The following is a 24,774-nucleotide window of genomic DNA, read 5'->3' as shown; positions in this document are numbered from 1 at the left end:
CGTCGATATAGTATCGATCACCAGTAATAGAAGAAGCTCTGTTTCTATCCACATCAGTATAGTATCGATCACCAGTAATAGAAGAAACTCCAATTCTATCCACATCGATATACATCGATCAACAGTAATAGAAGAAGTTATAATTCTATCCACATCGATACAATACTGATCACCAGTAATAAAAGGAGCTATAATTCTATCCACATCGATAGCCAATTATCCATTGACAGACTATGGCACTTCCGCCAATACAATATCTCATGACATCGTGCAATGTGCCCGTGGTAATCCTACCACTATCAGGCACTTCTGTCACAAGATTACTCGTCTAACACCTGTTATCTATAATTCAAGAGAACAAGTATATCAATCAACTCAATGCAAATATCAATGCAATAAGTAAAGTATGTGATTTAGGGAAACTCGAGTCAAACCTCACTCGAGTTGTGCAATCCCAACTCAACATTAATTTATACCTTTATCTTCTCGCTCAGAAGAAGAAGAAGAAGTCCCGACTCTATCTCGGTCCATTCCCAATCTGGTAATAACAATACCGAACATATATAATATCAATATTCAATTCAATTCAATATCTGTTCTGATAAATATTCAGATCACAATAAAATCTGATCAATGTAAATTGAGATACGATCTAATCCATATCGAAGATATCACGATATAATCAAAATCACTATCGAATCTGTTCAATATCAACCAACTGATGTTTCGACGGCATAACAATGCAGTCTTGATAACCCCGTCAGTCCAAACATCACAGATATAATACCAGAACTCATAATCAATGTCGATACCAGTCATAATCTCAATAACAATACATATCTGATATGAATTCCAAGTCAAATCGACTCCAAAAATCATAACAATTACATAAACAGTCTGTTCTTTAATCTGACTTCGATTCTATGATGTCTAACATGACAAGAACATCATACATGAATCCTATTCAATTCTGACAATAGTCTAATTTCAAAACATGTCAAAACGTAGCAAAACTTACGTCCAGTTATAGCCTACGTTGATAGGAACTCGGTACTGAAGTCGGATTCAAAATCAGACGGACGGATTTCACAGAATCGCAAATCTAAAAGGCGTAAGGATTTTTGAATGATTTTTCGATTCCTTCCTTCCTTTCATTCTGAAGAAATTACATGTAATTCGTATATATATATTACTTGTTGCATGTACATCAACGTGTCAACTTTTCCTCATTTTGCTCGGCGCTCGGGCGGTAATAAATTTCCGCCCCAGCGCGAGGTATTCTGCCCTCACGATGTATCGTTGGCGCTCGGGCGGTCAAAAACTACCGCCCGGGCGCCACCTCCTCTGCCCGAAACACACCATGTTGAGCTTTGGCGCTCGGGCGGTTACTTTCTACCGCTCGGGCGCCAATTGTTCTGCCCAAAATTCATATCATTCATATTCTTTGTCCAATCTGGTCTTGGACTGGTCGGCTATAATCACTTCAATTAATCAATAAATCATTTCAGATTAATTTCAGATTACGTAATTATACCCAAATCATTTCAAATTACGGTAATCAAATTCTCGGGCATTACAGCTTTATAATGAAAGAAATGCCAAACGAGAGATTAAGAAAAATAGAGAACCATTCCATGAGGAAAAAAAAAAAGAAGGAAGATGCATATCATTCCAAGAAAAAAAATGCATTAAGAAAACTCAAACAGAACCATTTCAGAAAAAAAAAAAAAAACAACTCAATGATTCCTTATAGCTACTAATTTCATAACCACAACATTTACTTTCACAACCATTAAAATCCAACAAAAAATAAATAATATGTCCACAACCACTAGTTACATACAATTTAGAATCCAACAAAACAAGATAACATGTCATCAACCACTAGTTCCAAAACCATCAACTTCAAAGTTTTTGGGGACATGGTTCCTAATTTCAACCACATCAACATCACTTTCCAAATATCTACCATTATTCAAAGATTTACCGATTTTGTACCAAAATCTGAACCTATCTTTCTCCAGGCATCATACTTCTTCAGCATTACCTCAAAGTTCAATCAAGAATATCTTATCCATATCCACAAAATCAAAGTATTCAGTACTCCCATCTTTGTACATTTTCCTCTTGCAATTGGTTTCCATTGAACCATTGTAGTACAATTTACTTGTAACAAGAGTGGGTTCTCCTATCCAGCCTAACAAACAGAATATTAACATAAGTAAATGTGATAAATCTCAATAAATTTATCCACAAAGTCATCACATTTAAAAAGATAAACATTACCATAATTCAGGGTGAATTCAAGAGAATGTATATTTCTTTTAGCCATTACCGACTTCCACTTTAGCAAATCTACCAATCTGTAATTTCGAAAAAAAAATCTTGGAAATAAAAATTTACGTCAAATATTTGTTGTGTATATCCAAGGAAAAAAAATTCAATGGGACCAACACCTTTTTACTATCCACTATAAATAAATGGTTGTGCATGCCTTGTTATATAGGGGAATTAGCCAAGAAAATTTATTGCTCACTCGAGACCAAAGGCGGTCACTCAAAGGAATGACCGCTCTAGTCACTTGTGGCCACAGCTATGCATATGCATTCAAAGAGAATGATTTTAGTTGAAATAAAGAAATATTTTTAACTACTGCAACAAATTAATCAAGGAAAGCTTGATTACTTCTTTGAAAACAATATAATTTTTCAAGCAATCAGTGGTGTCTCCAACCATTCGCCATTCCTTTTCCTTCCATCATTTGATTTGGGGATTAGGGTTGTTGTACTTGTGGGGAGTAAAATGAAAATGAGTAATCAACTGACTGTCTTAACAAAGAAATGATCATGTAAGAGGCACTTGATGTGGGTCAAAATTAATCTCAACGTCAAGATAACGATAGGGACCAATTCGAGAAGATTTTGAAAACTTGAAGGATTAATTAAGCAGTCAAAAATGAAGAGATATTGAAATGAAAAAAGTGGTAAACAATAAGAACGAAAATGAGTATTATCCCCCTAAATTTTAATAACATCACAAATTTTTTTTTATGTTAAATAATATTTATATGAATTTGTAAAAATTATATTAAAATATAAAACTCACAAAATATTTTTATAATAATTTTTTCAGCTGTCATATAATTATATAAAAAACTAAAAGTATAGATAAAGTTGATTAATTGTTATGAAAATAAAAGGTATTTTAGACTAATCTAAAATTATTTCATTATTCTTTTCGGTTAGTGTATGGTGTTATATCATTATATAATAGTATAGATTCACGTTCTCATACACCTGTTAAATATCTATTTAATTTTTTATAACTAATTTGATTAATTATTTTTTGCAAATAAAGATAATATTATAATTGTAAAATTTAATGAGAGCCTACGTTTTTTTTGTTTGTACCAAAATAATGGTGCAATAAAGTTACCCTTGTTCACTTGGGACTGGTAGACAATGAAATTGAATTAGAGATAAGTGGGCTTATCTTCGTCCTTGTAAGGAATCTGGACTAGTGGCTGGGTGGTGGAGGAGCACAGTGTCCACCTTTTGTCGACCTTGGTGGCAACCTTTATGAATCCATGTTATCTTCGGTTGGTTTTACTTTTTATATTATTTTGTCAATTAAACTTATTAGATAAATGATTATTTTTTTAAAAAAAATAATATGAAAATTTGACATCTAAATACGAAAATCACAAAAAAATAAATATATTGAACACAAAATACAATTCAATATTATTTAGTATCAAATGTTAAAAAGACAAATATATATAATAAAACATGCAATTTTCACTTTTTATTAGAAATGCCAATATAACTTTTTATATTGTCCAATTTGTTATTGGTCACTTCAAAGGAAAAGGGCCCGTTCCTGCGAGGCCTGAGAATTATTACGACTCAGGTATATTTTTGTCGAACTTTTATAAAATTTATTATTCGTGAGTTTTTTTTTTTACATATCATAAACGATTATAATTTTTTGTATGAATTTTTTTCGTATTAGTGACTCTTTGGATAAATTTATTAATCTTGGAACTTTTGATAAATTCGTTTTCAATATAAAAAATATAAAATTTTACTTTTTTTAAAATGAAATTTTCTTTAATTGAAGTCTCTGATTTTGTATGGTAATATAATTTATCTCGTCCCACATTGCTCCCTGATCTATATTATAAATGGACATGGTAGAATAAAATGGGCGACCCAGCGTAGAATTAAGCATACCTTTCTCGGCCTTTTGGCTAAGATCAAGTGTAGTATCTGTTCTTATCAGTTTAATATCTGATACGTGGGCCAATGGCCCACACGATATTAAATTTATTTTTTTAGGGGGAAGGCTCGTCTAGTCAGCTTGCTGGCTGGGCCTTCGAGCGTCGTCCTTGCGTTGCACTACTGCATGGGCCTGGCGCACCCCACCAAAGAGTGTTAAGGTTTTAGACGTGTTTTATGGCTGGAAAGATATTCTGGCAAGCTCAAAATAAGAACGTAGCCAAAAGGTTTTAGACGTGTTTTATGGCTGGGTGTATTCGAATTAAGTTTTGTCATGAGTAAGGAGTGAAGAGAATTAGAGATTTAAGCCAAAAGTTGGCAGACCTCGCTTTTTTGCTTCTACATGACATCATAGCAAATTGAGTAAGTAAAGTCTCATCGCGCTTACGAGAGAAGAGAGTTAGAGGCTTAAGCCAAAAGGTGGCAGACCTCGTTTTTCCCTTCTATATGGCATCTTATGTCATAGAATATTAGGTAATTCCCCCCAATGGGAACAAATTCCCATCAGTCACACTAAGTATATATTGAATAATTTCCATGCAGTTCTCTAAAAGAACTAACTGTAAAATGTACAGGTTCTTTCTGAATACCTGCATGGGGAGAGAAAGGGGAGAGAAAGGTGAATGTGTTGGAACTGGTCGAGTTTATGTAATTTTGTGGAAAAGTATGAAATTGAAGTATATAAATGAATCATCTTCTTATCCCTCAAGGCTTTTAATTAGTGATGATCACCTCTTGTTCTTTCTCCTCCTATCTTCCCATCGTAGATGGTGATTCTTGAAGTATTAGGATTATAGAATATTCTTTAGTTTTATCTGGAAATTGGACATTATATCAGTACCCTGTAAAATGTCTATATTTTCAAGAAGTCTCGTTTTATGATTCTTCACAATGTAATGATCCTAAGAAGTTCTAATACAATCCCTCCGTGCCCTCAGACCTTGGTGTTTATATCTTGTTCTTAATCGAATTCCAAGATAATTGTATCTTTACGACGGAGCAATAGTCCTCGCTGCATATTGCTTTTATACTGTTGGTTGTTGCTTAAAGTCTGCGTCCTTTTTCCTCATTGAAGTTCAAGTTTATTCCCCTTTGCAATGTATTGAATTATTAAAGAATAAAAAGTAATGGCATTAATTTGTATATATGCTTGTGTGTGTGTGTGATGAATGAGAGTTATATATGTTGCGTACGTACCTGCATTTGGCCATCTTTGTAATTTTAGATTATGTTACCTTAGAGCATGTTTCAATTTAGAGGTTCAAAGCTGAGCCAAGATCGCCACCACACGCTCTCTGTCAATATTATTGGTCAAAAAGATTTGAAATAATTCAAATAGAGAGAAAATAAAAATATAGATATTTTAAGTTGGATAAGAATATTGCATCATACCTCGACGAGAAATATCAAACCTGTTGTCTAGAAAATCAAGGCAAAGTTGAGCCCAACTTTGAATCATACTGAATGGCCTCGAAGATAACATGTTCATCCACCTCCAGCTTTCATTCCCCCTAATGTTTTCTTCGTCTTCATGAAAATCTCGATGGGCGTCTTGGAAGCTAACGTTAGGAAAACCTTGTACCTCGTATCGACAGACGGGGCACGTGTTGTGTAAATGCAGCCACGGGACGATACAGTCGGAGTGGTAGAAATGTTTGCAAGGAAGCTCCCTGACTTGATCCCCGACCTTGAATTCATCCTTGCAAACAGGGCAGCTTGAGTCATTCTTCAAATGTTCGCCACTTATGACCACTAACGGCAGTGCTTCGATGGCTGATTCGGGCCGGTCGTTCTGAGTCGATTCTTGGATGAAATAATTTGAGTTCTGGCCGCGGTTCGCTGATCGCATGAACATGTTTTCTGGAGGTGACACCGGCCTTGGAGGGTTATCGGGGCCTATAAATTGAAGTAGTATCAAAGCTCGGCGCGGTGGACCATGTTGGTTTTCATTGGATTCGTTGTTTTGTTGTTGTTGGTTGACGGAAGGATCCAGGATTTGTGCTAATGACTCTAACGCACGTGGAGATGGTTCGAGTCGTCTAGGATTTGAGACTTCGAGTTCAAACCGAATCTGGCCTAGACAACTCGGGCATAGTATTTCATCTAAGTTGGTGGTCGTGGTCCGAACCGTACGCCTACATCTCCGACACCAATAGTAATGGTACGTTCTCCTTCTTTGGGCCCGATTCGCAATAACACCAGAATCGCTTATAGTTGGCATTTAAATCGGAGTACAAGCAATGAAGAAACTACGTGACACTGTAGTTTTTATACATGTATTCGTAGTATTGAATGGAAGGGGAGAAGGAATGGCTTATTGGGAATGAATGAGAGATTCTTTATGTGACACGGTTTTGTTTCTTGTATGTGGCTTCTCTTCTCTTTTCTTTGCCTAACCTTTTCTATTTCCGGTAATAAAGGAAGGGATGATTTAGGATCAAGCATGAATGCCAAGGAAGTTGGATATATGTAATTTGATCCTATAAAATAGCAATTTGCGCATTCAAGAAAACACTCTACAATGAATTGAAAAGTTCATGCATTCTCTATATAATTTGTTAATGTTGTATAAATAATCTAAAGCTAGAATGTGATATAAATTAACTTGCAAAAATTGTTAGTGCCATAGAAGTTTATGTGATAATTTCAAAAAGAGATGCTTCTACCAAAATTTCTAATGCTAATAATGGGATGAAAATCATAAACATTTACGAGAAAAAATAATATTTTTTCATGGTTGATCTAAATAAGAGATCCGTTTCATAAAATATGACATGTGAGATCGTGTCGCAAATTTTTTTGTCAATTAAGAATGTTAAAAAATAATATGTACTCTTTGTTTTATGTTGTACATGTATATGCAATAAATTGTATGTATTAAATAAATATAAAAACCATAGAAATAATATTTTATGAATAAAATTTTTATATTAAATTAAATGATATAAATAAATAAATTAGAGTATAAATAGTGATATTATATTTTGAAATGAAATAAATAAATAAATAAATATCACCAATATCCAATTAACATAAACCTCTCAAACCGACTCGACTCATTTGACTCGAGCGGTTAATGGCGAGTCGACTCAAATGCACGAGAGGATTGGGTTTTGTCGCATAGGCGGGTCCAATCAAAACTTTTAGCTCCTGTTTTCACCCAATTCATCTGTCTCTCCGTCTGAGAGAGATCACTCCCCCAAGAAATTGACCAATCCCTTCATCCATGGACGATTAGTTGAATCCAAGCCTCAATTTCGAACACAAATCAAGAAAATTCGAAGTTGAGACGCAGTAAACGAGCAAGATTCAGACGAAGTAATGGGTCACACGGTGTTTCAAACACGGCAGACTATGCCACTGGCTCCCATCCATAAAACCTTAACTTTGTTACCGCCCGCCACTTTGTACCGGTTACCGGGTTCTTCGCAGAGAAAGTGCGTTCTGACGATTAAGGCGTCGTCGTCGGCGGTCGTTGACGGTGATGCAGTTGCTAGACTGGAGCGATGCTTTCTGGCGTCACCGCCGGTAACGGATGCACCATCATCGAGTGCTCCTGATTTTGGCCCCGTGATGAAGGGACAGTACGGTGCATTTGGCGCTGTTACTTTGGAAAAGTCGAAGCTCGATTTGACACAGAAACAGACCAAGTCTAGTCCCGAGGTATCTTTGTGTATCATATTTATTCAATTAAGTTGTCAAAACTTGATTTTTTTTTGTTTGATTCTCTCATATTTGGTTGGACCATTAATTAAATTATGTAGATATAGTTCGATAACAATTAGTTATAGGAATTAGTTTGAGTGAAACTATTCGTGCATTTCTCGAGCTAATTTTCAGGAGATTATTAGGTATTTTCGCTATTTTTCGAAAACTGGGGAACTCTGTGGCGCATTAAGCTTTATTAGTGCGCTCGGCAAAGTATTGTGATGCTGAGTTCATTTGTTAAAATATATTTGAGAACAATGAGAAGGGGATAAATCCACATCCCGAATTATGCCTATGATGTTCTTTTTACTCCTCTTTTTTAGTTTCTGGCATATGGATCTTTATTTCATGTGAAATTTTATTTCATTTCATGTGTTTTTTTAAGGCACCAACACTTGCTAGTTAAGGGCTCTGAAACTTTATTTGGAAAGTTCCCACTTAATTATATATTCAGTTTAATTTTGTCGTGTTGTTTTGCTTGGCCCAAATAATCATCCTTCCCAATTCCGCACCTGATGATGATGCATGCATGAAAACTCTTTGTTGCACTTTTTGGCTCTTTGCTGTATTAATTGTTGGCATTTGATGCCCTTACTTACTAATTATCTATTTAGTCTTCTAGGTTTGAATCTATTTGGAAGCATGTGCTTCAATCCATTTGGTCTATGTAATTCCCAGTCAGTCTACATAAATATTTACTTGGAAATTTATAGTTTATTGTGTGTTAAATCGATTGCTAATAAAGATCAGAGCTTAATCATATTTAGCTTATTTTTTATATCACATCACACATTCACTCAATTTTTTCCTTTTGAACATGACAGCTTTCTACTGGGGGAGGAGGTGGTAATATCGGAAAGGGTCTCAGTCACGGTGGAGGTGATGGTGGCGATGATGGTGGCGACGATGATGATTACTTTGATAACTTTGATGAGGGTGACGAGGGAGATGAAGGTGGACTGTTTAGGAGAAGAATGATCCTGGGGGAGGTAACCAACTCGTCAGTCATAAGGATTTGCTTTCTGTAGCTGCTTTATAAGTACAAATTTCAAATAAATTTTGCTTTCAATAATACATGGTTTTGCTATAACTTCGAGTATGTTGTGCTTTGCAATTTAGGCTATTCTGACAAGTTATTGCCTAGTTTCACTAAAAAGCGTGTGGCGGCTGCACCAAATAATTTTTCCCTTTAGCACACAGTCACTCACAAACACATTTTATCGGGTGATTTTTGTATTTTAATTGAATTTAATATTTATAGGATGATGCTTTATGTTCTTTACCAGTTGTTTGATCGGAAATTTGTGGATGCTGTATTGAATGAATGGCAAAAGACTATGATGGATTTACCTGCTGGATTACGTCAAGCATATGAAATGGTAATATTTGATTTCTCATCTATACTTGGGCTGGATGATCTAAAAATTGGAAGCTGATGTGTAAAATGCCATTAGGGTTTGGTCAGTTCTGCTCAAATGGCGAGATTTTTGGCAATTAATGCCAGACCTACCACTGAGAGATTCATTTCTCGGTCCCTTCCTCAAGGATTATCAAGGGCTTTTATTGGCAGGTGAATTGTAGTGTCCTTTACTATCTACACTGATATCAAAGATCAAATTTCACTATTGTTATTGTCATTTATTTTGTACTAAGCTTATCACATTCTGTTGATAGCTTCAAGACATGCTCCGTTCTCTTTTTCTTTTGTTCTATTGGAAATAATACATTCCCTTTTCATGAGATCTGAATCACATGGATATCGACTTGTATTAGGAATGTTATATATTATTGACATGATACAATGTCCTTATCCTATAGTTAGGGGTGTTCGGTCAGAACCGAACTAGTATAAACCGAAATAACCGTAATTTTTTTGATCAACCGTACCGACTGATTTTTATGACTAAAACCGAACAAACGAATCGATAAAAATTCGTTTATTTCGGTCGGTAACAGTAGCCAAAATGGTTGTTTTTTGAGCGTCAGTATGCAGTCTTGATGTTGTCAAGAAATTAGTCCCTTCCACCTTTGCAATTTGGTTTATTCTTTCTGGGATATAGATGTTTGGGTTATTGGAGCTTGTGAAAAGATTCCACCAATACTTTTTCTGGTGTTCCATAGCCATAATAGCTATAAAGGAATTACTCATCATGCAGAAAGTTCTTAAGTTTTTGTACATTTTAGGCCTCTCAAAAACATACTGTACTTGAGAGAACTGTCATCAATTCTTTTTCCTTTTTTCCTTGTTTACTGATGTCGTCTGCGAGTAAAAGTTATAATGCTATTTGTGATGGTAGAGCCCACAGCGTGATGTCTGAGTAAATATATGATTACAGTCGATTGTTTTGATGCTCCTAGATTGTTTGTAAGTGTTATCATCTCCCCAATGCAACTGAAGTTAAACCTAAGATTGTAATTGTTAAGATTGAAACTTAGATCTAACTCAATCCCAAAAACTAGCTCAAGGGGGAAGATTGTTTATTTCTATATATATATAACTGCCAAGGACTTAATTCAGCCTATGTGAGCCATCTAACACATTCTCATGCTCAGGAATGTACAACTGGAGCCTGAAGTTTACAATACATTATCGGATGGGTAGTCCAACACATAACGATAGGGCTCGGCTCTGATAGCATGTTAAGATTGAGATTTAGACCAAACTCAATTCCAAAAGCTAGCTCAAAAGAGGAGAATTATCCAAGTCATATATGCAACTGCCAAAGACTTAATACAGCCGATGTGTGACATCTAATACAACTTCTTCACACTTAGAAATGAACAACTGAAGCGTAAAGTTTACAAGATATTATCGTGTGACCCATAGGGCATTTCAACCGCAATAATTTTGTCATGTCCTTTTTTGGCATGCTTTTTTCTTAAAAAGGTTGCAACTACTTGGTTTGATGCAATTGTTTTACTTTTTGTAAAATCTATCAGCTGCATGATATTCTTGTTGAGTAACAACTTTTAATCATGCTTGCTTGATGATGTATGTACAATTGATAAAATTTAACTTTCATTGTACAATCAATGACTTATCTCGCGTAGTAGTTTTCTGGTTTTTATTTAAATAATTCATGTCTATACAGGTTGATTGCAGATCCAGCCTTTTTATTCAGGCTGCTTCTTGAGCAGGCAACAACCATTGGTTGCTCTGTTTGGTGGGAGATCAAGAATCGCAAAGAGAGGTATTGATTTAGAACTGCCATGACGAAGAAAATATTTCTTTTTTCGTCGCTTAGTTGCCAACTGGATGAATACTTGTACCTTGTTGCAGGATTAAGCAGGAATGGGATCTTGCCCTCATTAATGTGCTGACTGTGACAGCTTGCAATGCCATTGTCGTTTGGTCACTAGCTCCTTGTCGTTCATATGGGAATACCTTCCAATTCGATTTGCAAAATACTCTGCAAAAGCTTCCCAATAATATATTTGAAAAGAGCTACCCATTAAGAGAATTTGACTTCCAAAAGAGACTTCAATCGATATTATTTAAAGCTGCAGAACTATGCATTGTGGGATTTACTGCTGGAGCTGCACAAGGTGCTGCATCAACCCTTGTTGCCAGTAAAAAGGAAGGAAGGTAAAACAATTCTGATGTATTTAACTTTAATCTCTATTTTTTTGCATTATTTTTTTGGTTATATCCTGTGCTGCCATAGAATTACAACTACTTGTTTCTCAACTGTTGATTCTGTAGGTTATCTGTGACTATACCATCTGTGAACACCAATGCACTTGGTTATGGAGCTTTCCTTGGTCTTTATGCTAATTTGCGGTATCAGCTCTTGTGTGGTTTTGACAGAGCGGTAGTTAGCTACTTTGATGTCATTGGAGTTACTCTGGCTTTTAGCACAGCCCTGAGGTATGCATTCTGTGCCTGTTGAATCGCGAGCATAGAATGTACAAAAATCTTTGTTGTGAAACTTAATCAATTGCATCTCATTATTGCTCAGTATTGGATAAAGATGGCCTAGTGATTACCTTTTTCTCTCTATTTAACAACAGTCGCTAATGCATGCATTTCGATGGATGATGGCCTTTTGTTTATGTGGTTTAATTGTTCTCTGCAAATGGAAGTACTGATCTTACTAAAAAAAAATGAAACTATTGATCTTTCTCAAAAAAAAAAAAAGATAAAAAAGAAACTATTGATTTAACCTTGGGAGAACTATTTGATTATCTGCTACATGGATGATGGTCTTTTATTTATGTGGTTTATTGGCCATGTTTTCTAATTTCAGTCTGCTTTTCTTGATCGGCTTTTAGGAGAAATTTCCCGCAGAGATTCAATCAATTCGGGAGTCGAATGAAATGCTTCTCTTGCAAGTTACATTTTACCAATTTTCTCTTTAAATGCTTGCAGAATTCTAAATGTTCAGTTAGGAGAGACATCTAGGTTAGCTTGGCTTGGTGTTGAGGTCGATCCATTGGCTCAGTCAGATGATCTCTTGAAGGCTTACAGCAGACCCTCGGAAGGATCCAGAGATCCTTCACAGTCATCTTCAAAGTGGTTCATAAACAAGAGGACTATTGTCTCTGGGCTTGGCCTTCTTGGGATCAAACAGAAACAAAATGATGCAAACTTGAATGGCGAAGAACCTCCTCCCAAGGCTAGGAGAAAGAGAGTTGTCCGGAGAAAGGTGGCCGTGAGTTAACCGTAGTTGCAATTGACCCTTCAATTTTGCAGCTTAGTAGCCCACGAACGGATGCTTGCGATGCGATGTAGTATAAAGCGACTGAATCCAGCGTTTGATGATGCACCATGGAGAGTTATACTTCTTGGATCATGGGACCAACGGTATTATGCTAGAGTGATGCTACTTGAAAAGAATGTTACAAATTTTCGACCTTGTTTTCTTATTTCTGGTCTTTCATTATTGTGTAACAACAAAAATTGGGAGTTACCAACCGAAGGTAAATTTGTTGGTAACCTCTCATTATTCGTTTACTGCTGCTATACTTTTTTCCCTTTTCTTCAGTAAATAACTTATAGATTTGAAAAAATATTATTACAAATACTCTTGTATACCAGACATGAGCGCAATTTCGCAAGACAGAAGCAATGTTCAATACGTCAAAATAAGTGAAATATAAATGTCGAAGAATCAAGTCTGTACAATTAGTGAATCTTCAGGAGGATGCTCACATTATATCAAAATCGTGTCTCCCACCCCTAGTCGAGATACCAAGTGGAGTTCATTAACCCCTTATCTTATTGGGGACAAGGGTAACTTGAGGGGTGCTTTCCCAGAATTGGTGTCAAATTGTTTCATTAGTAGCAGGGTCTTGACAGTGACAAAGGGAAGCCGGTTCTAAGTGAGAAGTTTGTCTTGACAGTGACAAAAGGAAGCCGGTTCTAAGTGAGAAGTTTGTCTTGAGTACCCAACCATAAAGTGAAGGAATGTTTTGGTAAAATACTGGGATTCCAGACAATAGATTCCCAATGAACACATGGGCAACGATCACGAAAATAAGAATAAGCATGATCTGCTCCAAAACCTGAATTCAAGAACCAAGAAGAAGAAAGATAAAAGCACCGTGCGAGGATTCCGTATATTCCAGTAGCTCGTCTCTAATACTCAAAAAAGTTTTGGCCAGTGGAGAATCTATGATCAGCTGTTCAAGCCCATATACTGCTGCAATTCTCGGATGTGTGTTGGTTTACTCTTGTTTTGAGTTGGTTGCTTCCATCAAAGTAAAAACAGTCTACGCTTTAGTCAGGACAGATTCTTTCCTGATTCTTCACAAGCCCTTTCTGGTTTTGGCATCAGATGAAGTCCAGTGATTTCTCTCAATTAGTTTCGAACTGAAGATTATATACATCTAATCCTCATTCTCAAATTTTTCATTTATATTTTTCTATAAAAGAATGCGTTGCTTGTCAGATATCTTTTGTCTCCATTGAATCTTCAAAAATTGAAAAAACGTGTACTTTTTTTAGAGACGCCAACGTAAAATTATACACACATTTTAATGAAGAAGACGAGAAATTTTTTCCCAAAATACAGGCCAAATTAATAGTCCCGCCAATTACTATTCTAAGTCCTTTCTGATTTCACTTTAGCTATTTGTTTCTTTGGCTTCTTTTGCGATGTCTGAGATTCTATTTCCTCAAACGGGAGCACAACAACAGGAGATGCTGGTACGATGTCCCAACGTTCCTTGAGAAAGTTCATAAACGCCAGGACCATCTCCCTTCGGAACTCGAGTTCCCTTGTGAAGAGATCAAAAATTGTAAATGTAAGAATATATTTGAACGGAACAAGAAGCAGCACGGTTGAAACCAGTAACAACACCAAAGATACCTCAGTTGTTGTCTGCAAAAGAAATCAATGAAAATTCATCAAGAAAGGAAGATGCTCACAATCTGCATATTGAACACTGGAACCTGAGAAAAGGTACCTGAGGATCTCCTGCAAGAATGATTGTACGTATCTTGAGCAGCACAACATTCACATTCTGGAGATACTTCTCTACTTCACGAATGGCTTCTTTGACGGCAATAATTTTCTGGATTGTATTCGATGGAGGCTGATCACGTATTGTAACTTTTCCAAAGAATCTTCCAAGACGACCTTGTTCCTTGAGCCCCTTCAGTAATAACATACTAGCAGCCAAGATCATCAAAGACACCGGGACTACATAGAACATCAAGTTCCTGATAAGAATGAATAGTGGATTTGATTAGCTTATAATAAAAATTATACAAAAACAACAGTGGAGTTTAGTGAAGACAATATCGACAGAGAACGCTACAGATCACCTTTTTACGTAAGTTTGTTTGTGGATATGCATTATTTTCCCCATTAAAGGTCCTTTAGCATGACATACACGAAGTAATCCAACAGGAAATAAAATGAATTAAACTACACAAACCAATAAAAAAAATAAAACCATAGCATCAGTTTGCATGAGTACATCTCCATCTCATTCACAAGAGTAAAGTTGAAGTTCAAAGAAGGCACATGATCAGGCAATATCCAGTTTCATGTAATTTCCAGTTTTCAGTCAAAAGTGGGACACTTTACTTTGCAAGATCACCTGGACAAACGTACCTCAAGCTGTCTTTCTTCATACCAAATTTAAGTTCTCACAAACACACCAAGAACCCAAATATGTCTCGTCAAGTTTCTGATTTTACAACTTATCACCCCACAAGGTCATTAGATTGCCTATACGTCTAAAAAAATTAGTGGTCTGACTAGGTAAGAATACAAGCTGCAGCTTACATCATACTTTAAGACGCAATATTTTTAGTTTCCTCAACTTAAGATTTAAATAAATGAAGTGTATTTCGAACTTTATTTTCTTCACTTTCTCGCTTGTTGCAGAAGTCCTGTATTTTACAAGAATGTTTCTTTATATCTGGCTTTCGCTACTTTTTCATACTGGGCGTCGTTACCCACTTAACTTCATTCTTTAAAATACTACCGGCTCCCAAAAACAAGTACCAGAGGCAGCTACACTTAGATTACAAGTCAAAAACCTTTGAAGTGATTTAATAATAGGGAAACGTGAGACCACTACTCAAAGAAGGCATAGGATCAGGCAATTTGCCAGCTGGAAATTGTGCTTTGCAAATTAATCTTGCGGACTTCAATGCCTGGAGTAGTAGAATACCTGAAGATAAGAGTAGATACAAGTCCAAGAAATGATGCTGTCACAAGCGGATCATCCCAGCGTCGTAATCTTTCAAAACTTCTAGCAGTACAAGTCAGAGGAAGCACAAGTTCCTGAAAATAAGAAACGCCCATATTTTAAGGAAAAGCATAATGATACGAAGCATCATAACAACTCGAGTTATTATAACAATGGGTTTAATATAAACTCATCTCAGAAAAAAATAATGTATTCACATATTACATATGTTAAATACTTATATTATATGCTTCCAGAAGCAGACAAGCAACACAACCCATAAATGATGTCATTTGCAGGGTAAATCCAAATATATATGAAATTGAATAACTACATGCACTCGATTTTTTTTGGATAAATCCTGACCTTAAAAAGGTCAATGTTGCTAGGAATCCCTTCAAGCATTGCAGCATCAATTGTGGCTTGTGTTTTCTCAGCCAACTTGTATTTATCTCTACAAATCATTGCTGCCTTTTCCACTAAAGTCATGTCAGCTACAACAAGGTTTTTGCTAAGGACAACTCCTCTCGAAGACGTGTTCTTCCAAAAGCCCAGAGAAACATTGGAAGCCCATGACGCAGATCTCATCCATTTTCGTAAATAAGCACTACCGTCAACATCATAGACATGAGTAGCACCTTCAGACACCTCACCAATTGGTCTCAAACGTAATTCTGGTTCATCGTCACCCTCTGTCAATTTCTTAATAATGGCTCCACCCCAACAATTAACAGCAAGGGTTTGAAGAACGACATCGCCATATGGTGCATTTTGTAAAAACGAAAACTGAACCAGCTTTGTAGGCTCGTCTATAGTCCTTCTCATGTATTGAAGAGCCTGAAGTCTGGCAATAGAATTTACGGCATGAGCAACAGCTCTATCCTTCCCTTTTTGAGCCCCATATATGTCATAGACTGATGGATCACGGGCTTGGGGACCAAACTCATTTATGAATTTGTGTAAACAAATAACTTCATTGATGAATGCATACCAGCCATCTCTTCTCGTTCCACCTCCCAAGTCAATAAATTCAAGTACCAATGGCGCATACCTGATAGCAAACAAATTAATAAATGGATTATTGACCCTACATTTTGAACCTTAAACCCTTGAAACACTTCCTCCAGAACATTAAACATCATGAAAAATGTAACTGAATTGAAGGAAAATAGAAGGCGGACTCTGAGATCGCTAGCAACAGCCTCCCACATAAAAAAAAACATTATCTCTACTATATGAATGTGCCCGTGATTTTTATGGGTTGAAAATAAACAGGAGAAAGTTCCATAAATCGTGTTTATAACAACACAATTTGGTTTCAGAACTTATCATACCCTTGATCAACACAAGTAGTCAAACCAAATGCAGGCAGAGCAGAAAAATAAAAACAGCTAAACTACACACTCAAATACACTTTGAAAGCGCGATAGAAATTCAAAGGACAGCAACCCATTTCCATGACATAATTTATAAGCTAAGATAGGACAGGCAAGCTTACTCACTCCGGCCCGGATGAAACAGAGATTGCAGAGTCAAAAAGAGTTGATCCCAAAGGCCCAACTCTTGCTTTCTCTATTCTCGAACCACTTCTAGTAAGATCCAGCCTTAAAGCATCTTCCTCTCCCATCAAGTTAACTGCCTGACATGGAGCTATAATCTTATCAAACGGGATAAAACAAGGAAAAGAATGACTTTTTTTGCTAAATAAATTGGCCTAAAAATTGTCAAGTTACAGTGGGGCCTTCTTTTTTCCCAGGCACATTATTTCATATAGATCCAAATATGAAACTAGTTAATTCTAATTGGTCATAAATTTTATGGATCTGTTTGATGTAGCAATCCACATGGGCCTCCATAAAGTTGAAGAATAAAAAAAGATCTGTCGGTATTCCAAGTTCCAATCACGCTTGCATATGATACTTCCATCAAATTATCCTGTGGTGAGCATCTGTATTTTCCAACTGGATGATGAGTAGTACATTGAAATATTTTGGCTTCCAGGGCGCTTAGGCGGTGATGACATAAAGGCCACTAGTTATAAGGCTCCATATCGTCTCCTTTAGACATCATGAGACATCATGGTCGAAGAAGAATATAGGGAAAAAATGCTTTTGTTGAGAAGAGTGTTTATGTTCTTTCTATTTCAGAAAGGAACAACTTCCGTATAGATAGATAAAATTATGGCAGTAAATGGAAGCATCCCCAGTGGCCATTTTGTGAAGAACGTAACATATTAAAAAGGTAATCTAGTTCCTAGATGAATAGACTTTGGTTCCATCGCTGAACATCTATTTCAATACTCAAAAAGTTAAATGCACTCGAACTCAACCGATGAATAGTAAATAAAGAATCAAACTCTGAATATAGATTGCATGTGACTTCAGATAGTAAAAGAAGACTCGATGAAAGAGATGCTGACAAGTAACTGAACACAGCGTAGAAAAATTTGCACTTCAGTTCAAAACTTACGTTCAGAGATCTTTGTGAGAGATAATGAATGTCACCATGTAGCCACCTTGGACACAGAATAAGCAACATTCACAGGTTTTTTAGATTTCATCCATCCCAGGATTGCGGCTTTAAAATCAAGAGAAACACAAGGTGGAAAATAGAAGGGAGACACCAGAGTCGGAAGTATCACGCATAAAGGCACAATTTATGGTTAAATTCAATAATAATGATAATCACTCTAATGCACTCCTTAGCTCCATTAAAATTTCTCTACTGACATGATAGAAATACCTCAAAGTAGAGAGCCTCATCAGTCAAAATGAGTTTTCCAGGCCATGACATGTTATTTTCCCATTTCATCACAGGCTGCTTTCTGCTGGAAGCAAGGCAGAGTATTCTCTCCTTAGTAACATTGGAAACCTCCGGAAACTGGTAAGACTTCCGACCTTCATGCACTCTGCAAAACAGAAGGGACAACATATGCTGAAATTTGCAATCAAGTATTACATATCCAGAGATCTGTCAAAAGATATCCTTGCAACTGAAAAATGTAGATCTTTATCTTTGAATAATTTGAAAGATTCATAAACTTACACCAACACTGTAGAACATACAAGTGAATTCAGACTATTTTGATATTATCATAAAGAAACAGCTATCTCAACAAATCATGCATAAGAGTTAAGTGTGGAATCTTAAGCAAAGTGGCATGAAGCCAACATAGTGCACCTTAATCTTCTGAACACCGATGCAAGATGTATGCACAACAGTGGAGTTTTAGATCTTGTTTAGATGTTCTTAACATGTAAAGCAAAGAGAGGTTCCTACTCAAAACTAAATGGAATTTGCTCCCAATATCTACCCGAAAAACATAGAAGGGGACATAGGGAACACAATAGGCACACAAATGATGAGAAGACTTGAGCAGAAGAAGCAAACCATTACATTAGAATATCTAGCATTCATTAACCCAGTGCACTTATAAGCCACTTTAATGGATATCTGTGGTAAAAAAAAGTTGAACAAAACTGTCTTTTATGAGTTACAGCCTCTCGGATCAAAATGATATGTGATCGGCACGATATCAGATTTTTGCTTTTATATTCCGAGAAATAATGATTTTCTGCAATAAAATGCATGCTTTAGAACTTCTCAGGTTAAAGTTGCACAATAATCGGTCTATTACGCCACAAATGAACAAGCACAACTGCAAATGCTGCAAACTAATCTGACCAAGCTTCCTTGAATCTTACCTGAGGAGTTCTTTTATATATGTTAACCATATGCTAAAGGAGATGCCTTGATCATCACCAGAAAGAGCTTTGAAAAGATTATGAACCGTGGGGTGATCAGCCACACCAGACACAGCAGGAGCTATACGAACAAAGGCCTCCTCTCCCACAAGCTTCCTCTTCAAGTACAATAAACACAGATCTTAATATTGATAACTTGATATTTGTGATTATTGAAAACAAAAGTTATATTTTGTGTTAAATCAAGCTGAAGAGGCAAGGGATTTAGTCATACCCCGATTAATATAATTCAAAACTCAAGATCATGAGGGCAACAACTCCAAAACAAAAAATAAATTAAATTAGTGGAAACCCATATGGACCACAGTCCACCATTTCTTAATTTTTAAACACAGATGAAAAAATTAAAATAAATTTCGAACTTTTAAGTTTGCGAACCCAAATACCATCGCATCTAATATGCCCCTTCAAAAATGATGGAAAAGAATTTGAATAATGCATGAAAATAAAGGGGAAAAAACCTAAAAAATATTAAAAGGTATATTTCAATGAAGCTAAGCATCAATGATGATTATTTGTGGTACGTAATCATGGAAAGTACTTTGATTGCAATTTAAAAATTGCCACGCCCTCCAATATCCTGATAGGTAGAAGGAAGCTAAGGAGTTTTTTAAGAGAACATCAACATATCATTATTCAAACCCTAAAACCGCAATGCCTTAGACACCCGTAGACCACACATCCATCTCAATCTTCTGACTCTCTATTTATAACTCACCCAACACACAATGTGTAGTTAGAGAGAGTCTTTTGATCACCCACCATATATATTTTGTGAAATCCATTGCAGTGATTAAGAGTAGAATTCAAAACAACTTAAATATCAAAGAAGTAGAATCCACCAACTTCAATTGTTAAACAAGAACACCCTTACGAGAGAGGATGAACAGAGAGAAAGAGAGAGAGGTTTAAGATTTTTCTCTTTGACTTTCTAAATAGTTATGGGCGTTACATGGTCAAGATGGTACCTTTGCACCATCATTACCAAGGAAAATAACTAGTTTTTCAAAACTTAAAAGAAATTTGTAAAAACTAAACATAAAAACAGGGGATGACGACCATGATATATAATTACCTACATGCAGACAATAGATAGATATATAATTACCTACATGCAGACAATAGATAGATAACAACCATCTCAGATAAGGTTTGGTCGCATTTCCAATATTTCTTCTTAAAAGATGGGGGTATTTCATTACATTAATTTGACATAGAATGCAGCTAACATCTCAAGTATCTTCAGCAATTCCAATATCTTCGCTCTCATAAAGATGATTTATTTGGCCTGCCTACGTTAAGATAGACTTTAAAGAAGTTAAAGAAAGAGTAGATGCATATTCGATGTGCCAAGGTGCTTAAGAGATGACAATTCTTACAATGTTTATGTCAGAGAGTACCTGAAAGAAAGTTTTATCCAGCAATTTCTTTTGGTGATCCTTTCTTTGGCTGTAAGGATTCTCCCAGGCAATCATAGTCATAAATATTAGTCTCTGAAATGCAGGTTCCTGATAACAGAGCAAAAAGACTAAGCATAAAAAAATATAAAAGCTAAACCTCAACGAGATTATAGACTAAGAAAAAAAGAAGAGATTGGACAGACAAAAGGTACTTGAAGGAGGTTATTGGTCGAAAAAAAAATCACATAAGATAGTTTGTAAGGCTTTGAATTTCACTGAATGGTGTGTAATATGCATAAAGATAGCACAAAGGATTCTTTAAGAGAGATCGAGAAAGTTACTTTTGACGATGTATTCCAAATTTGTCCATGTTGGGCACTTGGCACACTTAGATCAACTATTCATCAGCAATTTCCTATGCACTCAATTTTCGGCTAAAAACATGGAATTTGTCGTGCATGGGACTAGCATATGGTACTTCACAAAATGCATTATTCTTCAGCTCTTCTCATTAATTACAATGGAAAAGGATGTTATTTTTCTCCATAGAAAACAACAACAGATGCATTAAATATGACTTCATCAACAGATGATGGTTCATCAATTGCCACCTAATCTCAATCAAAACCAGTTCCTAATGAGAAAATATCCAGAAAGAACAGAGAAAAAATGCCCTCACTCATAATAAAGAAAAACTTGCAACAAAAAAATACTGATGCAACTCACAAAATCGAACAGCTATGGATAATTCTAAACATAGAAAACCACTAAATATAAAGAAAATAACGTCAAAAGATTAAGCCTATGAGACATAGAATTCAAAAATAAACATACTATTCACCAATCCACCACACATACACTTTCTTCTATGAGACAGCCTATCAACAGTAGGAAAAGGATAACTTGATTTTGGTAGATGGAAGATAATCCACAATTGAAATTGTGTGCCATGTCTACAGACCTTAAGACTGGGATGAACTTCAGCATTATTTCTAGACAAAAACCTGAAGCAGCAATACTCCAACAAGCTACGTGGATCATCATATACAGATTCAGAAACAAGCGCTTTGAATATTTTCTGCATTTTCTGCCCAGTCAACCCATTCATTCTGTATACATCAGAAGCAAATGAGATAAATATTAAATCATTATTTTTTGCAGAATAATTTTGCATTGACCACATTATACATAAACACAAAGCAAACCAATTGACATAACCAGCATACAAATTCCCTAGACACACATCTTTGGTCAATTTCACTTTCACGGTCACTGATTACTACAAATGAAAATAATTGCATTTTCTGTTCACATTCTCCTGCTTTAGACCACTCAAAATCAAAATCATAGTCAGTAAATTTATTACATTATGAAAGAAAGTCTAATTCAATGAATCATCTGAATGAAATTTAGTAAACTGTACATCTAAACAATCTATTCAATTTTGATCAGCCTACATAAAATTTTAAAAAATATATATATGACAAATAAAATAAAATCAATGACTGATGGAAACAAAAATATAAAAAAATGCAACCAGTTACCGGCTGAATTGTTCAATAGAAACAATGGCAGCTTCAGAGAGTTCTCCACCTGGGGTTCTGGAATCAATAGTCGGTTCGGTAATCAAGAATTCCTCCATATTCTGATCATCATTCTGAATATCGGGGATTCTTTCATGAACATTTTTTACAAGTGGAGAAGCCACTTCATTTAAAAATCTTTGGGTCTTTGTCAGCCATTGGTTCACTGATTCTTGTACTAGATCTGCGATCAAATAACTTTTCAATAAAATATTTCTGACATTATGGAACATAAATAAATTTTTTACTGAGCCATGACAAGGTAGCAATCAAAATGAGACTGATAGGAGAAATTCAACTTTTAAATAAGCATCATTTGCTACGATTAGTTCAGAGAAGTAAACGAACTTGGCATAAAAAAACCTTTGACTCTCTTGGAAAAACTATATCTGACTAAACAAGCAATGACCCTAAACCTTAAGCCACCCTTATGCCAAGGTATAAAAAGCTGCAATAATGGAGCGGTCACATGGAGTAACCTTAGAAACTGACTAATATTTCAAGAATATGTGTGGTAATATAATAGTTCAAAGATCCTTGAGAAGCTCTGAGTCTCAGATAATATCTACGCACTGCAAAGGATAAAACTCAGATAAGCAGATGATCCGGTCGATACCACGTGATAAATAGAAAATCCACCAAAATATGAGTCAGTTTAAGTTTTTAAAGTGGTGAATATTACTGCTTGAATGGGAGAAGCACTTGAAATCTCTTAATGCCGTGATGCTCGGAACAGAGTTTTTACATAAGAAAGGGTGCTTGCATGATAGAACATTTATCATGACGGAAAGCAGAAGCATTTTATTGGTTTAGTTCTGCCCCGAACCATTTGGTGCTACAAGCCTACAACTAGTCATCAGTTTTGCATGTATACTACAATAAATCATTTGACGTTGGGTTTGTAAGGATGATCTACATTCTTGAATGTATCTTTTCCACTAGGAAAGTTGACAAACCTGCTTGTTGACAAATCTGCTTTTTTTCTCCATACCATTTTATATGTAGTTCTAATCAACAATCTTTTTTGCTTGTACACTATTCTAGAGTCCTTTGAAGTTGGGGCAGCAAGGATGATCCATATTCTTTTATGAATTATTGCCATTAGGAGTTAACAATAGTGCTCTCTTTCTCCTCACCAATGTTTTCATCCCAGTCCTGGTCGACGACCGAATTTGTTGAGTGATCACTTATTTGAGCTATTTCACATTAACTTGACAGGAGTTGCCACAGTGAAAACTTTTTCTTAACGAATAATTAATATTTTAAACAACATTGCTCTTGAATAAGACAAAAATTTAATCCATAAAAGAATTACACAGCAAAATATACCTATCAAAGCAGTTAAATTTCCACCAATCTTTAACGAATGAATTCAAATATAACATTCAATACCCTGATAAAACTTTTCACCGTAAACCCAATTCTAGCAAAATCAACATGATTAGGACAAGCGAGTAAAATTTAAAAAACAAAAAAAAAAAGTTATATATTTCCGGTGTAGGCTTCATGAACTTACTGACATCAATACCGTTGAGCTTCGGCCTTTTCTCTTCCCAATACTGTCTCACCTGCCCGAACCCAAACTTGTCATCCGTAGGAGGTGGTGGTGGAGGAGGAGGAGGAGGAGGAGGAGAAGAAGAAGACGAATTTGAAGAAACTGCACTCTTTTCACGGCAGACAATCTTGAAAACTAGCCTCTGTTGGTGGGGGTGCGCCGTAAAATATGGTGATTGCCTCAGGTGGCATCCTCTGAATGATACTTTCGAATTCATAAGTTCAATACAAACAACTATTCACTGCTTAATCCTTTGCGAATTTATCCACCAAAAATTTCAGCTTTGATCTCTAGGATTTCAAGTTTGGATAAATGGAATTCGTTAAAACATGATATTATTTGGTAAAGTTAAATCAAGACAGAGACCGAAGTTGTGCTATCGCGTTTCATTTCGTCTCTCTTTCCTTTTATATTTTTATCGAGCCGGAGATTTGAATTACGTCTGTGCAACTTGTCGATGAAATGGGACTAAAAGTTAAAATGATCGACTCTTCATCATACGTCGTGGTTGGAGCCATTCCATTTGGTATACACGACTCATGGCTTGTGGAAGACTCCTCAAACATATTTTTCTATTTCTTCATAAAATTTGACGATCATGATAATAGAAATACATATTTAACAGGTAAAGACAGATATTCATAATAAAAAATAATATTTTTAGCATAAAAAGTAACGACAAAAACTTGTGTGAGACGGTCTCACGGTTCGTATTTTGTGAGACGGATCTCTTATTTGGGTCAACCATGAAAAAATATTATTTTTTTATGTTAAGAGTATTACTTTTTATTGTGAATATCGGTAGGGTTGATCCGTTTCACAGATAAAGATTCGTGAGACCGT

General features: G+C 35.8%; 3 protein-coding genes and 1 non-coding gene across 5 annotated transcripts; 2 read left to right on the top strand and 2 right to left on the bottom strand.

Annotated features, from left to right (window-relative positions):
• Nucleotides 1–2,048: 2,048 nt before the first annotated feature.
• Nucleotides 2,049–6,498, bottom strand: LOC140840943 (E3 ubiquitin-protein ligase RDUF2-like). Its single transcript, XM_073208084.1, has 2 exons — nt 5,670–6,498; nt 2,049–2,197 (listed from the first exon to the last, which is right to left on the bottom strand). The coding sequence occupies exons 1-2, from the start codon at nt 6,496–6,498 to the stop codon at nt 2,049–2,051; spliced, it is 978 nt and encodes a 325-aa protein (XP_073064185.1).
• LOC140842222 (U2 spliceosomal RNA) lies at nt 4,229–4,424 on the top strand. The gene has a single exon (XR_012120352.1). It is a non-coding gene; the product is annotated as a U2 spliceosomal RNA (small nuclear RNA).
• Nucleotides 6,499–7,412: 914 nt separating the features above from the next.
• On the top strand, nt 7,413–12,958 carry LOC140841962 (uncharacterized). The gene is made up of 8 exons (XM_073209725.1): nt 7,413–7,940; nt 8,810–8,974; nt 9,272–9,364; nt 9,440–9,555; nt 11,078–11,176; nt 11,266–11,571; nt 11,689–11,853; nt 12,355–12,958. Exons 1-8 carry the CDS (start codon nt 7,599–7,601, stop codon nt 12,644–12,646), a joined length of 1,578 nt encoding a protein of 525 aa, XP_073065826.1. The 5' UTR covers nt 7,413–7,598; the 3' UTR covers nt 12,647–12,958.
• A 943-nt stretch (nt 12,959–13,901) lies between these two features.
• On the bottom strand, nt 13,902–24,378 carry LOC140841961 (uncharacterized). 2 transcript variants are annotated; one of them, XM_073209723.1, is made up of 11 exons: nt 23,893–24,378; nt 22,338–22,563; nt 21,755–21,902; nt 20,794–20,901; nt 19,334–19,491; nt 18,372–18,537; nt 17,132–17,268; nt 15,996–16,680; nt 15,612–15,724; nt 14,394–14,649; nt 13,902–14,308 (listed from the first exon to the last, which is right to left on the bottom strand). In XM_073209723.1, the coding sequence occupies exons 1-11, from the start codon at nt 24,146–24,148 to the stop codon at nt 14,030–14,032; spliced, it is 2,532 nt and encodes an 843-aa protein (XP_073065824.1). In that variant the 5' UTR covers nt 24,149–24,378; the 3' UTR covers nt 13,902–14,029. The 2 variants fall into 2 exon arrangements, with proteins under 2 accessions (XP_073065824.1, XP_073065825.1); XM_073209724.1 differs by having other exon boundaries at nt 13,903–14,308; nt 22,338–22,560; nt 23,893–24,377.
• Between the last annotated feature and the right edge of the window lie 396 nt (nt 24,379–24,774).

Source organism: Primulina eburnea, chromosome 9 (genome assembly GCF_022965805.1).
Source record: "Primulina eburnea isolate SZY01 chromosome 9, ASM2296580v1, whole genome shotgun sequence".
NCBI lineage: Eukaryota > Viridiplantae > Streptophyta > Magnoliopsida > Lamiales > Gesneriaceae > Primulina > Primulina eburnea.
The sequence above is the reverse complement of the archived record's forward strand: the minus strand, read 5'-3'. Positions and strand labels throughout refer to the sequence as shown.